Source organism: Phyllobates terribilis, unplaced genomic scaffold (genome assembly GCF_046119375.1).
Source record: "Phyllobates terribilis strain yellow unplaced genomic scaffold, ASM4611937v1 Scaffold_2__4_contigs__length_985480577, whole genome shotgun sequence".
NCBI lineage: Eukaryota > Metazoa > Chordata > Amphibia > Anura > Dendrobatidae > Phyllobates > Phyllobates terribilis.
This window is the reverse complement of record NW_027362762.1, coordinates 903,041,656-903,068,138: the sequence shown is the minus strand read 5'-3', so window position 1 is coordinate 903,068,138 and position 26,483 is coordinate 903,041,656. Positions and strand designations below refer to the sequence as shown.

The 26,483-nt window shown below is 40.8% G+C and overlaps 1 protein-coding gene across 14 annotated transcripts in view; it reads left to right on the top strand.

Moving 5' to 3' along the window:
- The first annotated feature begins 636 nt into the window (after positions 1 to 636).
- Positions 637 to 26,483, top strand: part of ROBO2 (roundabout guidance receptor 2) — a 1,535,448-nt gene continuing 1,509,601 nt past the window's right edge. For 2 of the 14 annotated variants that reach the window (XM_073668233.1, XM_073668229.1), the window contains exon 1: positions 692 to 1,279. In XM_073668233.1, the coding sequence (XP_073524334.1) occupies positions 1,159 to 1,279 (121 nt within the window). In that variant the 5' untranslated portion in view covers positions 692 to 1,158. Of the gene's footprint in view, positions 1,280 to 26,483 lie in introns of all 14 variants that reach the window. The other 12 variants (XM_073668235.1, XM_073668231.1, XM_073668228.1 and 9 more) reach the window with 11 other exon arrangements.

Here is a 26,483-nt window from a genome sequence, read left to right as displayed (position 1 = left end):
TGTTGTGATCAAACATATTCAGCTTTGATTCTACTGGTACCAGCCATAGATTAGCCAGACATTACACACTCACAACCACTCATTAAACTGCAGGCACGTGCATCGACTGCTGCCAAGTGTTATACACCATTCACAAACTGGTCCACGTGACTTGCCTAATCCAACCATCCTTGGTCCTGCTTTAACCCTTTCAGAAACAGTTAAAGACTCCAGACGCAGGTAATGTCATTATGAGCCTTGACATAAGAAAAAAAATAAATCTAAAATACGTAGCGGAAATCTGCATCGAACATTATTGCTGCGGATGGCTCCTATCTGGTCTCTTTTCATGCAATATAAAACAGAACAAGCTTGTACTTTTCTTCCGATTTAATAAATATTTCAAAGGGCGGCATAAATAATTACTGCATGAGAGATACATAAAATCTATTTTTATATCACCCAAATATTCTGAAGATCTAATACAACATGTTTTTTTTTTTTATTCTACGAGACCTGAACATTTGGATGCTACACCATCATAAACATCCACCTCCACAGCACACAATGCAATAACACCTTCTGTTCAGACCTTAGCATTGCAGAACGGACTGAACCTGGGGGTTCATGGTGATTTTATAAACCCTGCACTTTCCACCCAAGTGGCAATGACACCAGCTTTTACTGAAGCCTTATTACTCTTAAAAGAGCAATTCAGTTGCATGCACAGCTATTAGGCTCAGGCAGCCAAGCTCCGAGCTGTCAGTGCAACTGCCTCTCATCTGTTTTGACCAAGCCTAGCATATTTTCTCTCCCGTTCCTGCTGGACACAGTCATTACAGTTTTTTTTATATTTGTCAATCATTCTTTGGGTGAAAACAAAGGGATATATCCTGAATATAAGCAAAGTGACGAGGAGAGATGTGCATTTTCCTGGCGTGAACCAGCAGCAGTGCTCGCTGCCTGCTCTGTGTGTTGATGAAACAGAAGCAGTGAGCAATGTGCTTTACCTCTGGGCTACATGTTTGAGATATTGCTTCTACATCCAGTCATGGCAAACCAACTGTGTGCTCTGATTCTTCAGTGATTAATGACTTCTCTCCGATTGGGAATAACAAAAAAAGGAACACTGTGGAGTACAAGAAGATGTTAGGAATGGTGTGAAATGAACATCTGGACATGTTATCTTCAGTGAAACGCCGGACCATCTCTCCTGAACTTATCTTCATCCTTATGCTCGTTTTCCATGGTGGAACTTTAAGTAAGGTTAGCAGGACCAAAGGCAAAAACTGGAAAGGGGGTAAGTTAGAAAAGTTTTCTACAAATACCAACTTACTGCTATTGCTGTGGACTTGGGATGGAGACTTTGAAGGTTGTATTGAGTTTGTCTTCCTGGATGGACACCTCAACATCTACTGTATCTCGTTGTGGTGTCATTGAGGCTTATTTGTTAGTGTTGTGCTATGTTGACTCCCAAGTTATATGAATTTCAGCAGGTTTTGGACCTTTGATTGACCTTGGTGTGACCAATATGCCTTTTAAATGAGGAATTGGGATATGGGCTTGATCATGTCTATGTATTGTCATCTAGAAGCCGTGAATTCGGAAAGCCAAGAGCAAAAGATTAATATTCCAGCAACGATCTGATTATAGAGGTAAATTAGATTGACCTTATTAAAGGAATTGCACATGGAGAAAGAGATGGCTAATGTTTTGTAAAATGAGCATCACAGTCAGCTTAACTTTCGTCTAAATGGAGAATAGATGTATGCATATGGAGATAGTCAAATACTGGAGTTGTGCTTTGAGTCTTACCCTTGTACATTTCTGCTTGTACTACTCAAGGGTTAAACAACTCATTTCTAGGCTTCCTTCTGTGTCTTATACTTGTTTTAAAGTCAGCGTGTTTTACTTCATTTCTAAGGGTATTTAAACTCATTTTGTTGCATAGCATTTGCCGGCAAGGATCTTTCTAATGGCTGTTGTTATCTTGGTTGGTGCTGCTCTTTTTTTTCTTTCCCAGCGTTCCGTGTAGTGATATAAGGTTAACGAGAAGCATCAACATTAAAAAAAGAAGTTTAAATAATTTATAGCAACATCCCAGCAGCAGCAGCGGCGGCGGCAGTCACTCACACCCCTCCTTACTGGGTTTCCTTTGTTGCATTAGGACGCTGCAAATCTTTTACCTACAGTACTTCAATGGATAACTTCCAAGAGCCACTTAGCCCGTGCTGCTAGGGCAAGGGGATAATAAGAACAATAAAATGTTAGAACTGAGAATTACTCGATAGGCTGGAAAGTTGTCGTTTTACGGCAGTTCATAAACAATTGGATATATTATGGGTGAAACTGTGTAAGGTTTATGGATATATATACAGGGTCATTTGTTATACAGGAGATAAGTACAAAGAAATAATGTGTTCTGTAGATACTCATATACAGACTCTCTACGTATGGATGATAAAGCCATTTATAAGAACAGTTTGTATTACTTACCAAGTTCAACAAATAAAATCTTTACTTATCTGTTCTAGAAATGTTTCTGGTAAGAGCTTCTTTCAAGCTGGAGGATTTTTCAGCTAGAAGCTTAACCATTGAAAAACAGCTTGAAAAGGCTCTAACCTCATCTGATACATGTTTCTGCGCTTGAAAAGGAATCACATGAGTCCAAACATTTGGAGCACTTAAAAGGTTCTGGCAGAAAAGTTGCAAAAATATCAGACAATACTAAAAGTGAAAACATTATTAAAAGTTGAAAAAGCTCCGGAACATATTGCAAAAGGCTCCCGACTCAAATAGTTGCACAGGTTTGAAACGGAGCTGAAACTATTAAAAAAAAAAAAAAGACTTTGCAAAACCTCAGGAAGAAAGCGATAATGCTATAATTGCTAAAGGTAGGAAATGGCAGAGTCCTGCTGGGACATTTTGCAAGAGGCTCTTAATTGACTGTACTGGAGCTTGAAATAGAGCAAAAATAAAGCAATGAGTTGAAAAGAGCTCAGGACAAAAATGTTTCAAATGAGAATGTTCTTTTATTGGCCAAAATATTGCAAGCTTGAAAAAAGCTCCTGTTTAAACCCAAATACATGTATATTGTGAAAAAGCTCTGACTTTGGGTGAAACTTTGCAGTAATGGGTGTAAAACGTTTAAAGAGGACCAAGTCAAAATACTTTTCTATTATTTTATTCCCGCTGCTCTCCTGAGTATACTGTTTTTTTGTTTTTTTTTAATCTGTTAGGTGAATCTAGATATAATAACTTTTTATATACTGCTAATTTTTATGATCTTTACCAAGGGGGCACGGCTCCCAGGAGAATTATGCAAAATAGCCTACTTAGAATCCTGTGAGCCACGCCCCCTCAGTAAAGACCCTAAAAATTAGCATTGTATAAAAAGGCCGGTATTTCTGGAACTATATGGCTGATTAAAAATCAAAAAACAAAAATAAATAAACAAAAATAAAAGCGCAATGCTTAGGTGAGCATCAGGAATAAGATAAGAGCACTTTTGACCTGGTGACAGGATCTCTTTAAAGAGGATCTTTCAACAAATTTTTCATGTTGAACTGGCCACACAGCATAATAATGGCTACATAACAGAATAAACTATTTTTTTCTTTGGGGGGGGGGGGGATTAAATTTCGCCTCTCTGTTGTGAGTGGAGATGTTGGTAATAAAAGTATTTGGCAACTAATTTGTTTATGTTTGTAGCGCTGGCGTCCCTGCCCTCTGCTAGGCAGGGACGCTGCTCCCCTCACCGCTCTGCTCCGTGCCCGGCGTCCTCTCCCCGCTCTGCTGTCAGCGCGCGCTCCTGCCCGGCGTCCTCCTCCTGCTCTGCTCTCGGCGCGCGCCCCTTTTCCCGGCCCCTGTGCTTAGGGCGCGCGCGCTCCCCTCCTCTTAAAGGGGCCGCGCGCGCCGCCCTAAAGAGTCCCCGGCCAATGGCCGGAGGACTTCATCATATAAAAGGCACCTCCTCCAAAATGGAGGTGCCCGAGCAATGTTGTTTGCACCTGTGTCTCACCTGTGCTTCAGCCCTCAGGTCCCGTTTCCAGTTACCTGCCAGTTACCTGCCAGTTACCTGCCAGTTACCTGCCTGATTCCTGCCAGTTACCTGCCTGATTCCTGCCTGAATACTTGTTACCTGTCTGCCAGTCTGAGGTCCGACGGTCTGCCTTACTACTCCTGTCAGTCTGTCTAAGGACCAGCCTGCCCGCTCACCTGGGAGCGCATATCAGCTACCTGCCTGCTTGCCTGAGGTCCGACGGTCTGCTTTACTACTCCGGTCAGTCTGTCTATGGACCAGCTTGCCCGCTCACCTGGGAGCGCTTCTCCGTTACCTGCCTGCTTGCCAGCCCGGAGGCTCCGTTGTCACGTGCTGTGACCACCAGCTATCTCAGAGACTCTTGCCCGCTCACCTGGGAGCGCATCTCCGTTACCTGCCTGCTTGCCAGCCCGGAGGTCCCGTTGTCACGTGCGGTGACCACCAGCTATTCCAGAGACTCTTGCCCGCTCACCTGGGAGCGCTTCTCCGTTACCTGCCTGCCTGCCAGCCCGGAGACTCCGCCGTCACGTGCCGTGACCACCTGCTATTCCAGAGACTCTCGCTTGCTCACCTGGGAGCACCCATCTACCATCTGCCTGCTAGCCTACCCGGAGGCTCTGCCATCACAGGTCGTACCTACCCCTTACCCAGAGACTGCCCTGATCACTTGCCGTATCTCCCTGTCCGTTCACCCAGAGACTGCCCTGATCACTTGCCGTATCTCCCTGTCCGTTCACCCAGAGACTGCCCTGATCACTTGCCGTATCTCCCTGTCCATTCATCCAGAGACTGCCACCCGCTCCCTTACAAGGGCCGCCCCCTTGTATAGTAGCTCAGAGGTTCCGCCTCCCGGACCCGTTACAATGTTCATTAAGTTCAAGTGGGTTCTATCAGATAGTTATCACTGGGGGAGTGCACTTCTTCCCTCTGTATGATGTTGACCTATCATTAGCAGGCAGCAACACTCAAGAAAAAAAAAACTCTCCTCCCTATAGCATAGAACAGGCTACTCCTGTGTGAGATGTAATGACACCTTGATCTGCTTTCACTGCAAAGTGATTACAAGTGATAACAAACATAAGTGTGATTACTGACACCTTTGAGATCTCTTCTCTTGGCAGTATGTGTGGGGAAAGAGGCAGTATAGCAGAATATTGCCCATCCCCCACACAGACTGCCAGGAGAGAAGAGCTCAAAAGTGTCAGCAATTGCACAAATGTCTGGTGTACTCACAGCAACTTATAATCGCTCTGCAGTGGGCTCAGAACAGGTTGTCATTACATCTCACAGGAGTAGCCTGTTCTAAGCTATGTTCTAAGCTATGATGGAGGCGTGTCTTCTTTCCTGCATATGATTGGTCAACATCAAATAGGACGAGAAGGAAACACCCCCTGTAACAATTATCTGATAACACCCTGATAACGTTAACTAATTAGATGCCAAATACTTTGATTGCTAATATTTCCCCAATAGGAAAGTGAAATTTAAAACAAAACCCCCAAAATATGTTATTCTGCACTGTAGCCACTATTGTTACACCGTGTGTCAAGTTTAGCTTGAAAAATTTGTTGAAAGGTCCTCTTTAAGAATCTTCTCTTGTCTTCAAAGTTGTCACTTTTGAATTTTACAGTTTAGTGATACTAGTAATAGCCATATGTGTAGTATTGTATAAAGTATACTAACAAAACACTATATTTTTTGTCCTACATTACAATATTGCTATAATACATAGGATAAGCTTTATCTAAATACTAAGCAATAACTCACAATAATTATTAAAGCAATACATGTAGCAGATACATAATTCAAAGAAATGTGGTGTAATTACTTTCTAAGCCTGCTTTCTCATGACTATCCATTCTGTTCATAGGAAACCCTAATGTGGTTCAATATCTTTACATTGATTTATGGATGAAGTAGAGTTTCACATGTAGTGCTATCTGTTTGCTATATAACCTGCATTAAAATGTGATTCCCAAGCAGAGACCAAAGCTGCAGAGGAGGTAGTGTTTTCAGAATGTCAATGAACGTTGCCCCCCACCCTGTGACCATAGTCACCTGGATCAGTAAATAAGATCTGTGTTCTAATATATATATATATATATATATATATATATATATATATATATATATTATTTATTTATTTAATTATACCACAAAGGTAGATGCTACCTGTAAATTGTATTGCATCTTTATTAACAGCTAAACATCCCTATAATATCCACTACTTATAGTTACAATCTAGGTAATAATATGAGTGATCTGTGCATGTGCTATCAATAATTTAGATCAGTGTTCCCCAACTCTGGTCCTCAAAAGCCACCAACAGGCCATGTTTTAAGGATTTCCCTAGTATTGCCCAGGTGATAGTTGCATCACCTGCACAGGTAATACTTCCATCACCTGGGCAATACTAAGGAAATCCTGAAAACAAGACCTGTTGGTGGCTCTTGAGGACTGGAGTTGAGGAACACTGATTTAGGCTTAAGCATTGGAAAAACAATATTTTTATACATTAACTTACAGGTTATTTCCTTCCTTTCAGATGGGTAAAATTATAAAGTGCTTGTAAAAACAAGCAACAAGCAAATTCATTCATTATAAAAATTTGTTTTCATTCTCCAGATATCTTTACTTTTTATTTTTATTCATTTCTACATTCTAGTGCTTACAAGCTCTTTTCTATTGGGCTTGTAAGCACTGCACCGAGGCAGGCCAGGATTGCTAAAGTGTGTTGTTAGCCCATGATTCTGTCTAGCCTCTGTCTCACTTGTGCTTCCAATGCTGTAGAGACAAAGTTGCCTCATGTAGTAACATAAACGGTGGGGTGTCGGTGTGCTGCCCCATAAATAACTATGTCACCTTTTATTGGAAGTCCGCAGTTCACCGATCACAAGCCGGTCTTCAGCTCTGGATCGGATCCTTTGTCGTGTGAGAAGAAAGTGCGCATTGGGTGAGGTTTAAATAGCAGTTTGGCAGTAAAAACTAGTGAAAAGCATATATCTATTTCTAACCTGCTCAATCCACAAATGTGTTCTCTCCTGTTCTGTCTCCAATCTCTAAGGTGAAGTTGGCTCATCATCACCTAACCACCTATTTTTCCACCACCTGAGCGTCACCAAAAAACGTTATATCTTTTAAAAACATGGGACAGTTCAGGTCCGCACAACAATGCTGCATCTCTGAGCTGTCAATCAATCCCAGGTGTCTGCCCCAAAACAACCAATATGTCAGGAGACTGGGAACTGGTGTGCTCCTGTAGAATGAAAATAAATGAAACCTTTTAAAGGGGACGTCTGAGATTAGAAAAAATAATCCATTGTTTTTCTTCCATGAGTATGCAAATTACCGCTTGAATTTGCATATTTCAATTTCCAGAGGAGCATTGCATGGCCTATAAGTCTCCTTACACTTGCATGACACTGTTCACAAAGAGGGAATGTGTCCTTTAGTCATTCTGGTGAATGAGCTGTGCCTGTTATTGCAGTTCGTTTCTACTATAGCGAATGGGACTGTGATGTAATACCAGACATGACCTACAGACAAACGAGGAGCTCTTTCTTGGAAAAAATAGAACATTTTTCCTAGTCTCACACATGTTTATTTCACATTCAAATATTTGTTTTAGATGGGTAACTACTATTACAAAAGCTGGTGAAAATAACAAAGCTACAATGAAACATGTTTATGAGTCAGAAAAATATACCAATCTATTAATTTTTTGTTTGCTTAAAGTAAATGTCCTCTTGAAGGAGGAAGATTTTGAGAATATATGAGTTGTGTATTATTTTGTTTGTTATTATGGATTATGACTTTCACTTTTTTTATATTATTATATACAGTAATTGGCATGTCAACATCAATCATAGCATCAATTCTGAGGCCTTTTTCACACTATGTTTTTGTAAGTTTTTTCATCAGCTACACATTTTTATATTGTAAACAAACAAACAACAGAAACAACAATCCGTTGTAAATCTGATGCATTTTACAGCACATACATCCGTTTTTTTTTAGCATATACTGTTCATTGCATCCATTTGTATCAGTCTTGTTTTAAAATAATATTTTTTTATTTTTAAAGGACATGGGAGAGAAGTGTCAGGAGAGCATTGACTTGTCTTTTTCTGAAAAAAAAACAAAACATTAAAGGATGAAAATTGGATGCAAACATATGACAGTATGTTTGCATCCATCTTCTATAGATTGCAGTGTTATAAGAAAAGGATCATTTTTTCAGGCTGAAAACAGGCACCAAACTGCATTTTTTGCACCCTGTAAACAGAGGGATTGAAACTAATATGTTCACCAATGTATATAAACCTTGTTTTTGGCTTGAAAAAATATCTTGTGGCCGAAACGTTGCGTGTTCATTTTTTTTATGTATGCCGATAAAACTTTTTTTTTGGAAGGATACTACCCGGTGTATTGGATTCTTGGATCAAATGTATATCAAACGGATACTTATTTGACTTTTTTTTTTCCTAGTATATTTTATTTAAAAACAGAATTGAGGATCAACATGATAATAATGATGAAAGCATTTATAATATTAGGAAGTAATGAGTCCATGAAGCCGTGTGACCCAATAGTAGTACCTAGAGCATACTGTCTTATATGGAGACTATGGAAGACATTGGTGCAGCTCCGCAGACAAATTTCAGGGTCAGTCCGACATGCAATAGCTTGGGAAACCACTTCCTCCCTGAAAATAAAGTGAAAAATAAGCCTTCTTCTCATGAAGAAGATTGAACATAATGGTAGGATTAAACTGGGAAAGTGAATGCAATGAGTCAGCCATATTCTTTGGTAAGCGTTTCCTTGCCTCTGTCCACGTACATGAAATAAAAATATGATATTACAAGGCAGAGTGCAGGCCCGGGTCTTCCATTAATTCGGAAATAGTCCCAACATGAAAATATATTCTACAGTTCTCTCCCTACATCATGTGGCATATGGTGATATATTACGGATGGCTCTTCTTCTGTCTTTGCTTGGCTTATTTTGTTATTTGATGTTGTCTATTGTGTTTATTCCATTTTGATCTTTCCAGCATTACACCTATCTAGTTATTTCTGTATACTCCAAAAGTTATTAGACTTTTATTACACAGAAAGAAAGTCTAACCATGATCACCTTTCAGCATCCTTTATTATTGCTGTTGCTTCTGCCACAAAAGGTTCAAGAGGATGAAAGATCAAGGTGCCTGTCGCCATATGGGAACAGTTTAGACAGAAATACGGCTTTAATCTCATACGAGTGGTGAAAGGTTCTTGCTCTATTCCAGCTGTATTAGTCCGATATCAAAAGAGCTCAGCAATATATTGTGTCTTCCTTAATATGAGGCGGCTGCCATTATTTTTATTGTACATTGAGTATCGCTACCGCAATCCCCTCATTGCCCCCCCGTCTGACTAAGGGAATTGGAGGATTGTGAGCGTTCAGTGTCTGCAGGACCAGTGAGTGGATAAATGTCTGAGCAGCTACTTTTGTAATGCCAAGCTTGGTGTAAGAATTTGGGAAATTTCATACAAAATATGCAAGTTTAATGAAATATAGCTCTCCATCAGAAGATTTTTGTAAGATTTTCTGTTTTGTATGGTAGGAAATAACTTCCTTTCTTCTTAAAGGGAATCTGTGAATAGGTTTTTGCTACCTCATCTGAGAGCAGCATAATGTAGGGACAGAGACCCTGATTCCAGCCATGCATCACTTTGTTTAATGGGTGCAGCAGTTGTGAGAGTTTTTAGATGTCGTCGTAAATGGTACATTCTCTAAATAGGATATAGTCAGCAGTGGGGACCGCAGGGATCTGTGCTAGGACCGATTCTTTTTAACCTCTTTATTAATGACCTAGTGGATGGGATTGAGAGTAAAGTGTCAGTTTTTGCTGACAATGCCAAACTATGTAGGATATTAAAATCTCATCTTGACATTACGATATTGCAGAACGATCTGGATAAGATGACTGAATGGGCAGATGAGGTTTAATGTAGATAAATGTAGAGTAATGCACCTAGGACGGAGTAATCCTATTGCTGCATCTACATTAAATGGGAGTATACTCGGGACTACAGAACAGGAGAAGGACTTGGGTATTCTGGTTACAAGTAAGCTGAGCAGCAGTACTCAATGTCAAGCAGCAGCCGCAAAAGGAAACAAGATTTTAGGATGTATTAAAAGAGAAATAAAATCCCGCGATCCCAAAGTATTGTTACCCCTCTATAAATCACTGGTGAGGCCACATCTGGAATATGGGATCCAGTTTTAGGCTCCACATTTTAAAAGGATATTCAGAAGTTAGAGTCAGTTCAAAGGCGGCAACTAGATTATTACAAGGGATAGAAGGCCTCTCATATGATGGGAGGTTGGAAAAGTTGGGCTTGTTTAGCTTAGAAAAAAAGACACCCCAGAGGAGATCTCATTTATGTGTATACATATATTTGTGGTCAGTACAAAGTACTAGAACATGACTTATTCCTTCCAAAGACCATGCAAAAAAGAGAAAATTGCCGGCACCATTCAATCTTCCGTACCTTTATACTGCAGCTTGCACACTCCAGGATCCACAGGTGCTCCACCCAAGGATTACAAAGTCTTTGTGAAATCCAGGAAATAAAAGAAAGGGTGGCACTCTGATATCCCATAAAAACTCATCTTTATTCTCACAAATTAAAACATGGATGCAGGGGAGAGGATGACCAGGAGGACGTCAGAGTGCCACCCTTTCTTCTATTTCCCCAATTTTACAAAGACCTTCCAAAGACCATACTAAGGACCAGGGGGCATTAATTACGGATGGAAGAAAGGCGATTCCGGCAGCTAAACAGGAAAGGGTTCTTTACAGTCAGAGCAGTCAGACTGTGGAATGCCGACGAAAAGGAAGTGATGGTCGACACTATAATAGATTTTAAAAAAGCATTAGATGCTTTCCTCGGTACACATAACATTGTGGGCTATAGTTAATTTAGTGACAATGTATAATTGGTGGAGAAAGGTTGAACTTGATGGACCGAGGTCTTTTTTCAACCTATGTATCATGTAGCAGAGCTCAGAAAGCTAACCCCACCCACACCCCTGATTAGCAGCTTCCTGTGTATATTGGTTATTGACAACAAGCTGCTAATCAGTGCTAGGGGAGTGGTTGGACCAGGACTCACATGGGCACCAGTCTGGCCGTGATAAGCTCCTGCTGATAAAACACTCATTGTCTTGAACCAACAGCACACAGCCTAATAAGTCACATATCCCTGAAATTAGTGTCTCAGCTCCTACCTCATGCTGCCCTCAGATTATATTACAAGAACCTGCTGACAGATTCCCTTTAAAAAGAGTTCATTTGCATACTATTTTCCTATTAAGTATCACCTCTAAATAGGTCATAATACCTATTTTATGCTATTTGAGTCTCCCTATAGAAGTCATAATGTCTATCAGATGTGTCCAATGAACAGTAATTTTGCATCATGGAAGTCAGTTGAAACTTGGGAGCTGAACTCTTCCCTGGTTGCATCGACAAAATCCTTGTGCAAGATATACAGATGTAACAGCCGCCTACTTGATGGCTGTCAATTGTCTATTTCCCCAGAAGATCCCATTCACTTTAATGAGTGCCATGCTACACAAATAGCCTAGGCATGCAGTATAGTAATTGTGTCTGAACACAAGGCAGGATAATCAAGACCATAGAGTTTAGCGATGTCTTCTACACACAGCCGCATCTACCTTATGCCCGGCTCCTCTAAAATGCAAAGGTCCTTGATAAAGATCGCTGTCGGTTGAAACGTTGGACCTTTTCTTGCAGGATCAAAATAAAATATTCACATATTGCATCAAGATCTTCGTTCTCCATCATCATTTCAGTGCTGAGGTTTTTTGCTTCCATTAAGCCAAGACTGCAGTCCTTTTCTCGAACATGTACACCCCAGGAGCAGTAATGCCGGTCGTTCCATTAATTCTTAGAAACCTGTTTTGCTATAAGATAGAAGCGGACTGTTACTGGGGGGACACCTAAATGGTGGGTTATTAGTGTTATAACCGCATAACATAACATTTTGTGACTGTATTGCTGGATCCATGTGGCTACCAGATGACGTACTGAGACAAGGTCATGTCTAATGGGAACTGGTTGAAATTAGATGAAATATGAATAAGAAACCTAGAAACAGGTGTATAAAAAACTTCTAGAATATACAGGTATATGTTCACCAAAGTTGGGAGCACAATAATGGGGTTGCATATGACTGGAAAGACATTGCTGCATTCACAGTGCCACATCAGTCCAAAGGTTACGTATAGCATTGAGGTTCAGCCTGATTCATTTCAATAGAGGTGAAGAATAATATTACCACCGATGGACAGGTGGAAAAGTGTTTCCAGCAGAGAATAGCTGTTCATCTAATCCTATACCCCTCCTTTAACATCCTAATCCTAAACTATATGATGGCTGAAGCAAGAAGAATGGAGACAGGGGTATGAAGATATAATGTCAACTTTCTTCTTTTTGACATCTAGTTACCATGATGTTTGCCATGGGAAGAAAGTTGTTAGTGTATGACGATTTAATGATTCATCACCTCCCCTGTATCACACCTAGGCCCAGATTGATTAAGAATGGCTTTATGCTTGTAAGCCTTATTGAAGGGACATGGTGGAGTAAGAGGCAGATGCCACGTAAAGAATCAGGCACATCTTACAAGTGGCGTTCGCCTCTGTGAGCCTTGTTAAAAATCTTTCTCCTGTCAGGGACTGGAGTAAAATATGTCATAACTGTTCATGAATTATCATGGCCATGCCCCTGTCCCACCCTAGTTTTACCTACTTTGGCAAAGCTGACCAAAAGTCGCTATATTTTTGAGCAACTCTGTGTTGTTCTAAAATTCTGAAACTTTTTAAGGTGTCTTATGGAAAAATTTTGGCATAAACACCTTAATGGATTAATGCAAGATCAAAGATATGACCACCTAAGCATATTGTGATTGTCAGGAATCACTGATAACTTTTTCCAAAAGGAGAAACTTTGATGGTCACAGTAAGGCTAGTTTCACACATCCAACATTCACGGTCCGAGTACAGACTGCCAAGCCAGAATGTCAAAACCAGCCATGGGTCTGTTTACCCAAACTCAACAACGTCATATATTCTCATTCAGACATCTGTGCACATCGGTCCGAGATCGGACTGCTAATGTTACGGACCGGTCACAGGTCTCCCGACCCGAGTGTGACTGCTTCATGTATTTTTATGAGGCTGGAGTCGGGAGTCTTGCGGCCAGTCCGTGAATTGCGTTTTGTATTGGATAAATTTGCATGGACATCTAAATGAGCCCTAAGACTTTTGAGTTTGGGTCATAAGATCCTTGACTGGTCAGAAAATGGTTGTCCATGTTAACGTCAGGCATCACACATGTGAAACCAGTTGAAAACATAATTATTTTGCTAATAGCAAAAAAGTGGAGTCCTAGCCTAAAAGTGTACCATTTCTGAACACTGTCCATGGATCATGTTTTGGCACCATAGTATCAGATGGCTTCAGAATCTTTAACTTTTACCAGTCTTTTTGCGCTCAGTGGAGATCACACCAGTCATTTCATGTCTTCCCTCTCCTTTCTTTCTTGCATTGTATTATCACGTTTCCTTATGGAAGATGGTTGTTGTTTCTTCAGCAATTACCCAGATTCCCTCACCAACTCTTCAATTAAATGATTAAGGATTAATCTTCAGTATACCACATAGGACATGAGTGGGTCTTCACCATTGCCCTTTCCATATTAACTTTGCAAAGAACTAATTATCAATTTTATGGGCTGACCTGTGAGCACAGCATTTATACAAGTGTGGCTAAATACTAATGACTTGGCAATAAGTCTTTAGGTCCTCATGGGAATATACAGTGGTGTATACATATAATTACATATTCAGTAATCACAGGCAGCTCAGTGATTAAACACTGTTCAATTTATGCTGGTAATCATGAAGCCATGCCGGCAAATGTGTAACATTAGTGCATCCTTACCATCCCCCTCCGCTCTTCCCCCCATGTTCGTCCATATTTCTTATTATTGACAAGTTTTGTGAAAATAGGAAATAATGTATCAGATATTACAACAGACGTATCAACCCATATGGCAAACAGATGAGCATACGGTAGTAATCATTTCGCAAAGTAATTGGTCTCTATGGATGGAGTACAATTCATCTATATAGCATCTCATCGTGTAAATTACAAATGGCATCAAGTGTGACATATTTATTAGGTTTCAAAGCAAGTTGGAATAAGCTAAAGCCCAAATGATTTGATGTTTTTTTACACTTCTGTAATTAGAGTTGGGGGGTTAGCTGCCTTTTCGTAGGTGCTTTGGAGGACATTGGCATCAATGTAATGAAGAGGAGGCTAGTGGTGGTCTGACTTTGTTTCAATGGTTATACAAGAAAACTGAGTGGAAGACGCTTTACATGATTTTGGGAGCCTTTATACTGTGACACACTGATCCCACCTCTAAAACTATTAGAATAGCTTACCTTCACACAAACTAGACCGTGTCTCACAAATTTTGTTGTAGGCTTTGCTAAAAGTTCTACAAGAAAACCATGGAGGGAAATTATCAAACATTTTACACTGCTTCAATGTATACAAGAGCCATAAATTACATGGCAAAACATATTTCTTCTATAATGTTTTCTTAACACATGTGTTCTGTGTTATTGTTTCCAGTGCTGCCGACTTCTTATTGTTCTCCGAACTTTGAAAAAGTGTTGAAAAAGTAAATGAACCGTAGGAGGAACCTCAATCACTTTTTCAAAAAATTGGTGCAAATGATAGTACAAATCTACAAATAGATATTCATTTCTGGTTCCAAGACAGACAAAACTTAGCCAGATTTGGAAAGAATGGGCTTCTTAATAACTTTAGTGTATTGTACTCAAGATTAAAGTGAGCTCCAAATCCACTGTTACATGCCCCAAATTCACAGGCAGAAAGTATCAGGCACTGGCTGTGACCAGGTATGTTTGACTCTGAAAGGCTGCAGTGTTTCAGAGAAAAGTCCACTTTTTATAGCCGCTGGGGACCGAGCTGCACTGAAGACTGGTCAGGTAGACTGGTCCCTGTTGGCTTCTCCAAGCTGACAGTGATTGACAGGTCTCTGCCTATATGCACAGGTAGAAACATAGCAAAAAGGCAATGGTATTCACCAGCCAAGATCTCAAGGAAAATGCACAACAGGATGCAGCACACCCCCTTATTAGAAGGAGGTAACACAGGTGCAGAATGGTGATGAACAATCACTCTCAACCTCTCACTGCATGGAGGGGGTGATTGCCTAGCATTAAAACTGCACACAGATGACACTTGCAATAGAGCACAGTTCACACATGTGTAGCACAGTGCCTAGGCAGCAGCCTATTACACGCCCCTACTATTCGATTAGGCAGGTTGCCTGGCACCCTATCAGTGCATAACAGAGATGAAAACCCCTAATTTACAAGATCACTATTGATGGGCCTGGCTGCACCCTGTAAGATGAAAAAAGTGCAAAAAATATATAATAGGAGGTAGCAGAGACCTTCAATCCAGGGCAGTGGGCTAGGAGAAGCCACCGAGGACATGCCTGTTGAACAGTCTAGAGTGCAGCTTCATCCCCCAATGTGTAATTAATGGAGGGCTGGAAAAAGGTAAAAAAATAATAAACAACTATACTCACTAGTCCTAGACCTCCCTCCCACTGTCCGTACTGCTGCATCTTCTCGACTGGTCCTTCACTTGTTCCCATCTTAGGTCTTCTTATTTTTGGTCTTCCACTCCACTCATCTATGGTCTTCCACTCTTCTTGCCTTTGGACTTATGTTGGGTTCTCTAGCGCTGATTAAGCATCATGATGTCCTGACATGGTGCACAACGCAGTCTTAGACAGGACACCAAAGATGAAAACAGTGTAAGATCAAAGACCTGAAAGGCGAGGAGGACCATGTGGGCAGTTACAATGGCAGGACAGGTGAGGGGAAGCCTTAGGTTATGTGAGTATAATCATTTGTTATTTTTAACCCTTTTCTGGCTCTACAAATAATCGAGCATAATGGCGAGTGGCTAGCTGCCATTTTTCTTGATTTCTGTGAATGGCATATTGGTTATGAATTGATTTACTTATCTCTAGATATAAATCAGTTTAGGAGTTTGTTCAGGAAAGGAGAGATGAGGAACACACACTAGTAACTGTAGTCTGTGTATACTGAGTATATAGAGGCAAAGGCGTAGCACTGAAGCTTGTGAGCCTCAATGCAACATCTCCAACTATAACAAGCCTTTAATAGTATTTTTCTTCCCATATGAGCCAAAGGGACCTTTTGGGTCCCTTCATGATCTAGGACCCCAATGTGACTGCAACCCATGCACTTACTATAGTTATGCCCCTGCACAAAGGCTGTAGAAGCTAATGATAAAACCTTTTAAATGAAACCCCAATAGATAAATGCTTTTTAGAAAAATATTCATGCATTTAAGTAAAAACAATAGTTGTCCATATCCTTTTATTTTAGGATTTCCTTACTAGGTTAAGACTCTGATCACATATGAGTTGGGAACTTCCATTAGAGCTTTCATGAAGATTTCAATCACATTTGATACAGGCAGCAATTCTGACCTTCATTATGTCTGAAGCCACAATGCCAGTGTGAACAGAGTCAAAGATGATGGATCTACAAATGATGTCCTGTAAAGAAAGTAAATATGGAAAGGGATTCAGTAGAATAAATCATACAGTATCTGGCATGTTATACACAATTCACAATTACTCCTAGGAATTACAAGTGCAGCCATTGTTTTATTCTGTAAATTAATTCTAATATTATGCCTTTTTAAGTAGAACTATTAACTTATTCATCGCTTTGAATTTCTAAATTTAGATAAAGTACTGAGATAAAAGTCTCTCCCTCCCAGGAGCCTTTTCAATTAAAGGAATCGATATGTGCCCTACTTTTCCAGGGACAAATTTCTTTTTTAAATACACTTGATTCTGTTCCCAATGTTGTTCTCAGACACCTTCCTTTTACTTATAAGCAAATTTTTTTTTTCATTCTTTGGATGGGAGAGAAAGAAGTTTACAGGAAATTTTCCAGATATAATTCCACTTTTTACTGTCAATGGGAAAATTTACCTGAGGACTAAAAATAATTTGTTACTATCTTTCATCCATTATACATATGAATTTGGCAATTGGACATCAAAAATATAGTAGAAAAGCTTGTCAGCAGAGGTAAGCATGAATAGCTCTAACATTTCCTGGTAGACGGCTGCGCTGACTTTGATCTTGATAAAACACAGTGGACCTACACCAGCAGATGACATGGCCCCCCAAACCATCACTGATTGTGGAAACTTCACACTAGACCTCAAGCAGCTTGGATTGTGGCCTCTCCACTCTTCTTCCAGACTATGGGACCTTAATTTCCAAATGAAATGCAAAGTTTACTTCGCATTTACTTAGTGTCAATGACTGCCTTCTGGACATCTGTCACGTCAACAGTCTTCCCCATGATTGTGGAGCCTACTGAAACAGACTAAGGGACATTTTTTAACGCTTAGGAAGCCTTTGCAGGTGTTTTTTGTTAATTATTTTAATTTACTGAGATAATGACTTTTTCATTTTTGTGTTTTCATTGGCTGTAAGCCATAGTCATCAACATTAACCGAAATAAACACTTGATATAGATCACTCTGTTTGTAATGACTCTATATAATATATGAGTTTCACTTTTTGTATTGAACAACTGAAATAAATTAACTATTTGATGATATTCTAATTTACTGAGATGCACCTGTAGATATGAGATAGATAGATATGAGATAGCTAGGGGATAGATAGATAGATAGATAGATATGAGATGGGTTTGAGAAAGGTTCTCACTACAGAACCGAAACGATGATGGGCTATTAAATAGCACTTTATGCTTTAACACTGAAATGGAGTGCTGCCTCTCATTTTTTTGCTTTATATTAGAGGTTGGTTCATACTTGTGAGGCTTTGCACCCAGATGCCATATGCTGGTGCTGCTTCTACTTTCATTTTTTCTAGATATGAGATAGACTAGATCGATAGATAGATAAATATGGAGATAGAGAGATATGAGATAGATAGATATGAGATAGATAGATGACAGATAGATATGGAAATAGATAGATAGATGATAGATAGATAAATATGGAGATAGATAGATAAATAGATAGATAGATAGATAGATAGATAGATAGAGAGAAGACACAGAGATAGATAGATAGATAGATAGATAGATAGATAGATACATTTGTGGCTACGGGAAATGGTCATGATACATAAAGGGATAGAGCTGAATTAATGGAGACTGCCTTCATAGACCTTTGTAAATATATATTATTTGTAAGGGGTCACCAGGTGATGTGGATGTGCTAAGCTTCTGGTCCGGGTCTGCACACGGACCCCAGGCGTTGGTGCAGCTTACAAAGCACACGTGGAATCATGGGGACTGGGACTAACTGGAAACTCAGGTGCAGACGGACAGATGGAAGGGAACCCAGCTGGGATGGTTGTTATGTTCAACACACAGATTATGAAGCGTACCAAACAAGGAACACTAAAGTCAAATTCCCAAGACACAGATGTGTGTGTCACTTGGCCTTAAATAGGGGTAGGGAGATGATGACATTTATCCACGCCCGGCAACCTGCAAAACCCGGCGTAGAGCATAACAGAGAGCAGCAAACTTAGACAAGGAAGCGGGCCCGGGATACTCGGGACAGATGTGTAACATTATAATTTTGTTGTTTCTTTCTAGTAATATTCTTTGTAACATTATATGATGTTCATGTCTATGATATTTAATAGATTTTTCCTTTAAGGTTTATTCTCAACATTGTAGGGTTTTACTGTCGGCACCCCAGCTGAGAGCATGGTTCTGAGATGTCCTGTTACAATGGAGTAGTGGCCGCGCACGTGTACATCTGCTTGATTTCTTATTTTAGGCTATGTGCCCACTATGCCGAAATGCTCCGGATTTTTTCGTGAGCATTTCTGCATCTACCTGGCAGAAAAAACGCATGTGGATTGTACATGCGTTTTTCCTGCCAGGGACATGCGGATGTGAAGCGTTCTTCACATGCATTTCCACATGCGGGTTGTCAAGCGCTTTCCAAGCGATTTTAGCATCACTTGGAAAGTGCTTGGCAACTTGGTCACACTATATAAATCCATGCAAACGGCATGGATTTATATAGTGTGACCGAAAGAATGGTAAAAAATAAAAAATAAATATTATACTTACCTTCCAATGGCCCCCGGTGTCTTTATCCAATGCGTCCTGGCTTGCCGGCAGCTCGCAGTACACTAACGGACCTGTCGACGTCAGCGGTCGTGTGATCCGTCACATGACTAAATGACATCATGGCAGGTCCTTGAGTCCACCGCGAGCTGCCAGCAAGCCAGGACGCATCGGATAAAGACACCGGGGGCCATCAGAAGGTAAGTATAATGTATATTTTTTATTTTATCTTTTTTTTTTTACAGGTTCTATGGCACCCGGGTCCGGAGGAGAGTCTCCTCTTCTCCAAACCCGGGTACCATCCACACATTGAAACGAATGCGCATGTACTGATGCAGTGATGCGGATTCCATGCATTCCAATGCAAGTCAATGGCGGCGAAAACGCTGCGCTTCCGCAAAATAATTGGTAGTGCTGCGTATTTTTCCGCAATGATAATCCGCAGCGGAAATTTCCGCAGCATGTGCACAGCACATGCGGATTATCATTGGGGAACATGGCAGACCTTCTACCAAGCGTCTTTTAAGCGTTTCTGCAGCGGAGTTGCCGATGCTGACGTGCCCCCTGGGCCGTGGGGTACTCGGTAGCCGGGCCAGTCGGTGCTGGGGGTGTCACAGTGGCGATGACCCGGTCCATGACCCAGGGCGGTCAATAAAAGGGGAATAAAGAAAAGAGAATAAAGTTTTTATATGTAATATTCATGACGCCACCTGTCGTATGCAGCTATATGGGGCCGCCGCTGCGGTGCAGATCCTCTGAAGCTGATGATGACGCAGCAGAGTTGGTTCAGCTCTCCACAGGTAGAGCTTAGCTCCAGGGCAGTGTAGTGATAATTTGATGAGGTAGATGTTGCTGTGCAGTGTATTGCAGGTGATGGCGCAGATAATAACTCTAGGAAACAGTGGGGGTGCAGTCTTCAAGATTTACTCACGGTTTTTCAGACTCCAAGTTACCAGCACCAGGGTAACTTCCCATGCCGTCCTGTGTTTACCAAGGGAGGGGTTCAGCAAACTCCCAGGTGTTTCAGGAGTACATAATGGGACCCTATTCTGTGTGCCTTCCTCGGTCGTCTTCCTGCGCTGTCTCTCACCGTCCTGCCCTGCGCCTCGCAACCAGTGTCCAAAGCCAGTAACCTCGGATTTTGGCAGGCAACCTGCAGTCCCCTGAATCCTGTGTGGCTACCTTTTTAGCGATGTAGTTGCGGTTGTGAGCACCTTCACCCTGAAAGTACAGAAGCATCTGGTTTCTAGCTGAGCCTTGTAGTTCTCCACTAGTTTGGGGCCGGTCCCATTTGCGACCTGATCCCTCCACGTTCCTGCAGATTTGGGCGCACTGGTGGCTTCCGCACTCGCCGTGTCCCTATGATCCCCTCACTCCTGGAGCCTTCCTCCGCTCCCTTCCTCTTCAGTCAGTCCTCCTGGGCCTCTGAACTTAGGCCCTCTCCCTGAGCAGAGCTCCTACAGAGCTCCTGCTCCACACACTCTCTCCTCATACCCAAGATGGCTCCCCTTTTTATACTCCTCCTGAAGTGCTCCCCTGTGCTGCTTCCTCCACCCACACCCACTACACGATTCCACCCTCCAGCTAGGGACCAGGGACTGTGCTCTCCCATAGGAGCAATCTCGCCCTTCCCTCTAAAATGGAGTGTAATGGATGCAAGTGTGTGGGTCCCGGGTAGTACTCCATCCTTACCTGAGAGTGGGATACCACACCTCTGGATGAGATGCAGTACCTCTGTGGCGACTGAACCCGCAGGGGCGCCACACTGCGGAAACACTTACAAAACGCATAGTGGGAACACAGCCTAAGGGTCTGCCAGTGGGAGCTGAGTATAATGCTCAGCTCTTTTTGGCATTCCCATAAATAAAGCATTTTTTTAAATCTCTTATCAGAGGAGGAACAAGTGTTCAAACACCAACATGAAGCAAGTTATGCTGTAGATAGGTGATCATTTTCAAAGTTCAACCTTATATCCGGTAAGATTTGTGTATCATGTAAAGTGTGTGAAAACAGGTGACAGGTTCCCTTTAAATCTATGCATTACATGAATGCAGTTCGTGATATATGTATGCAAATGACATAATTATACTTTATATGCACACATGCTTCTTTATATTCATATCTTTGCAGCGCAGTACTCCAGCAGTGTTTAGTTGTTGACTTCCATTGTATATAATGCATTTTCTAGTTTGCTCTACAACACAATTATTCCCCGCGGACACAGTAAGACAAGCCTCTCAACTTATAGCACTTGTTCAGGTAATTCATTTCAGGGCAACATTACATTATAGGCCAATATGCTGCAATAAGACATTGGGGAGAAGAAATGAAGGCACGTTTGTCTTCCATTAACAGTAGTTGCTGCCTAGAATTAAAGGTAAACTTCACTTGCCTACATGCTACAGCCTAAAACCAACACAAATATTGTAAGATCATATTTGTATTGAGTTTACTAGCATCAATAGTAAGAAATAGAGAATACATTACAAGGCAAAGGTGAGGATCCCCAGTGCTTTGCAGTACCACCCCTAGCAGGTCTACCAGGAACACTGTATGCAGGAAAATGTCCATCACAAACATGCTTCATATGTTATTGACTCGTGAAAATTAATAACATGGTAGATTTGGTAGATTAGCAGTTAGTGATAAATTATCAATTACATCTGTTTGTCATGTTACTATGAGGATCAATTCTAACTATGGTTACATAACACAAAGTTGGCAGGTATATCACCTCTAGGGATGATCAGGACAGAAATGCAATGGACATTATTATAGTCAAAGGATCTATCAGGCGCTCTTTGTGTCTGTCATTTGCAAAATCAATTTCTTGCATTTCTGTGACCTGTATCTATTTATTAGGTTTCCTTTCTGATAGTTGAAATATATTTACAAAATGCGGGTTCATATACTGTACATTAAGTAGAGACGCACAGGTGGTTTGCCTTTGTTTTCGCTTGTTGAGAGCCATGGTTCTGTGTGTTGTATCAGTTGTGTCTGCTTTCTTGTATTGTTGGGACATGCTTATTGCTCATCAGAAGTCTGTTCACTGTCAGTTATTTATGTTCTTTTTTTCCAGTGTTGACATCACATTAACTTTCAGATCTACAGTAGAAGGGATACTGTTACTAGTAATAACTCTCTCTGTTTAGGCGTTTAGGCTTCTGTAACCTTTTGCCATTGCCACTGAGAATCTTGCAGCAGAAAAAGCATGCTGGGCCAATATCCTATTGCAAATTTCAGCTTTCAGCAGAATCATCAGGCATACAGCAACCATTGCATTCATCATTGCAGCATGAAGGATTACAGGTAGAGAATTGAACAGCAACATAAAGTGCAATAGCAATTCCAACAGTTCACATACCGCCATCTGCTGTCCCTCCACAATAGCTGCAGCAACAAACAACAAAAAAGGTAGCGCATGTTAACATAAAGCATTAATCTATGAGCCATCTGCACATATCACGTCAACAGATACCATTTACATGCCGCCAGGTAGAGAGTTAGCTGCTCATGCAAGACTCTTTTAAATTCATTTATATGGGAGTTCCGAATATTGCTGGACACATGCCTTAAACATTTCAGATGGGACATCCCCTTTAAAGAGGACCTGTCACTACATGTTTGATTTAGTAAATATTTGTTTCATCTGTAGAACAATTCTGGAGAACTTTTCCTGATACTTCCACATTGTTTTATTCCTCTGCTGTTCTTCCTAGAAATTTGTGAATATATTGACAACTGGGTGTTACCATGTCACTTCTTTACATTGTTATTCCTTGTTATTCTTCCTAGAAATTTGTGAATATATTGATAGCTGCGTTTAACCATTCTACATGTCAAAGTGAAGTGTTTCCAGTCAGTATTGGATGGACATTGTCAAAGTGACAGCCAGCTGCCAATTTATTATTTCTAAGAGGAATAACAGAGGAATGGAACAATGTAGCATACTAAGGAAGAATGTTCTCCATGGTAGGGCGCATTCAGACGTCTGTAAAAATCGGTCCAAGATCGGACCGCAATGCATGGACTGGCAGCCGGTCTCCCAACCCGAATGTGACAGCTTCATATGTGAAGTTGTCACGCTCAGGGTTTGGAAACCCATGGCTAGTTGGATTTAGGACCGATTTGTACGGATGTCTGAATGCACCCTTATTGCTTGGAGAATTCAAGTATTTGCTGAAACAGACCTGTCAGGAGAGCTGTCAGATCCTCTTACACAGGAAATCCTTTTTATAAATCTTACAAGCTGAGAAGTCCACCATTGAACCGTTAGATTAACTTTACAGAAAGGCTTTTATACTTGATTTTTTTTCCCAAAGCAACCAACACAAAACAAAACAAAAGAAAGTTCGAAACAAAGTAAACAGAATAAAATGCAATTACCGGAGATTGTTCTGAGGTTTTTCATCTGTGACAGCTAGTAATTTTGAAAATCAAATCTTGAAACCTGGAATAAAAGTACACAAACTAATAGAAAGTTTTACAAACTCACCTTTAGACTATATACAAAGTCCTTAAAATAAATAATTTTCTACTAATAATAAGGAAATTATTAGTGGGGTTAGTTCAGGACCCCCATATATTACAAAGCTCTGAAGAATTACAATGAAAATAGGCACCATTTAAGATGATAATAGGACAGCCAAATGCTTGCTGTCAGATTTACCAACATTGTAGATAATTGCGGAGACTTGAGCCCTGAGATTGTCAGTGATTGCTGTTATAAATGTGATAGTTTACAAATACAAACCCTATATGTTTTCTTTTTACCATTTTACCCATATGAAAATAAGATATTATTTTCAGATCACATTTATATAAGATATTGGTCAATTAAATAATGCATAGATGTAGAATGCGGCCAACAAATCATTTGTATGGATAACTATAAGTTTGAAAATCCTCATATTAGGGCAGAGTTGTGATATTACAATAGATCTATCAATAGAATAGAATTTATTGCACTGACTTGAGCATTTTTTGCAAATTGAATAACCTGAGCTTCTTGGAGTTCAGCTTGTCGGAGACCTGTCACAATACAGCAGACTCTATAGCAGGGGTGGGGAACTTTTTTTCAGCCAAGGGCCATTTGTATATTTATACCATCCTTCAGGGGCCGTACAAATCGTGCACTAACTCTGCCCACAAAGTACATCCTGACGCTGGCACTGGTGTCAGGACGTAATATTTCATTGCACGCGCCTCAGCGTTCAGTAGTGAATACAGTGTGTGCGTGAAGAAACGAAAGGGTCGGCGGCCATCAAAACAGAGTTGCCAACCCAAGCACTATGGTTGAATCTACCCGAGGGCCGGAGAGAAGGTCATTGACGGCTGTAAATGGCCCAAGGGCCTGAGGTTCCCCACCCCTGCTCTATAGGGATGTACTGTATCGTGGTGAGTGCCACAAAATGGAAATTTCCTCTATTATACAGAGAAGAGAGCCACACAAACACAGTTCTCTGCAGTGGGAGACCACCAAAAGTCTTTAATTCAATAAGTCATTGGGTTGCTGATTTCAGCAAATTCTTGTATTATTCATTGTATAATGAATCCTTCTGCAATTACAACATACTTTATTAATTTCATACAGTTGTCATGATCCCTACTTGCAGTCACTCATTGATTACTTCTCTTGTAAACAGCGCTGTCATATTCATATATTCATCACACAAGTGCAAGGATGTAAAGAATAAGATGTATGTGCCAAAACTTTAAAAAATGCCTATAACCAGGGGTGCTAAAGGGTCCACCTGCAATATTGACTCTGGGGGCTACTGTTCAGCTCCATGTAAATATTACATTACTCTCATTTTCAAATGTACCTTTAATTCTATGTAATAATACACAGATTGGTTTGTTAAATGAATGATGAGATATTATCCTTGTCTGTACACGATGAATCGATTTTTTTTGCCAATAACTGCTCATATAGAGTAATAGTGGGAACACTCCTGCCTAGTGGCCCACCGGAGGATTTACCTTTTCCCCGCCTGCCTACAAACCTGTTATAGCCTCTAATAGGATCTAACTGTAATAGTGTGTGGGCCTGCATAATATATACATCTTCCTACAGTATGTTTTTGTCATAGACTCACATGAGCTGACTCCAGCTCCAGCTCCAGTCTCTGTAAAACGTTGGCACGGTGGTCTTTGTGGTTGTATAGTCAAAGATGCTGGTTGGCACATGTACCTGGTCACCCACCAAAATTTATTCACAGTGTTTGTGGTTAATTGAAAAGTGGATCAATGGCTCAATTACTGGAGTTTTGATCAATAGTGATGAGCAAGCGTGCTCTTTTAACCCTTTCGCCAAGCATGCTCGGGTGCTTTCCAAGTATCTTCGAGTTCCTGCATCTGCATGATTTATGGCTGTTAGTCAGCCTCAACACATGCAGGGATTGCCTGTTTGTTAGGGAATCCTCACACGTGTTGAGGCTGACTAACAGTCATAAATCATGCAGACGCAGGAACTCGCACTTAAAATACTTGGAAAGTACCCAAGCGTGCTCGGCAAAAGGGTTAAAAGAGCATGCTTGCTCATCATTAGTGGCCAGTCAGGGACCTTGGCACCAACATAACTTCCCATGGACTGTTAGTCTGTGCCAGCTGTTATTATCCTATACCACCTTGGCGCACTAATTTGACTGCCATGTTATTGTTGTAACGCAGCTTTCTTTAAACCATACTACCAGATTAACCTCTCGAATCCCACTATATTTTGACTCTGGTCTTCCTGCCCACTCTCTACTGGTTTACTCAGCCGCCTATTCTTCAGGGTTCTCGAATCATTCATGTCACTGTGGAAGCCTGCTTTGAGCTAATGCATTGAGAGAAGCATTTTTTTAGCCAATTATGGCATATCCATAAGGCATGTAATACATTTCTTCTAGGTGGGGATCTCATTTCTAATATCCTCATCTATTGAAAGAACTCTTTCTTCAATCAATTCTACCATGTGAGGATTGATATGTACAATCACTTCTCTGCTGATTTCACAGCAGGATCAATCATCTCTCCAAGCAGGTATGTTGTAGGGGAGCACAGTGATGAGACCAACATCCCCTCAAAATTATAGGTGTTTAGCATCCAATTTCTTCATATTATGCCAAACTTTTACAGTCTTGGATAGCATTAAAATATGATTCAAATAAAAAGTTAAATATTGCCAGACT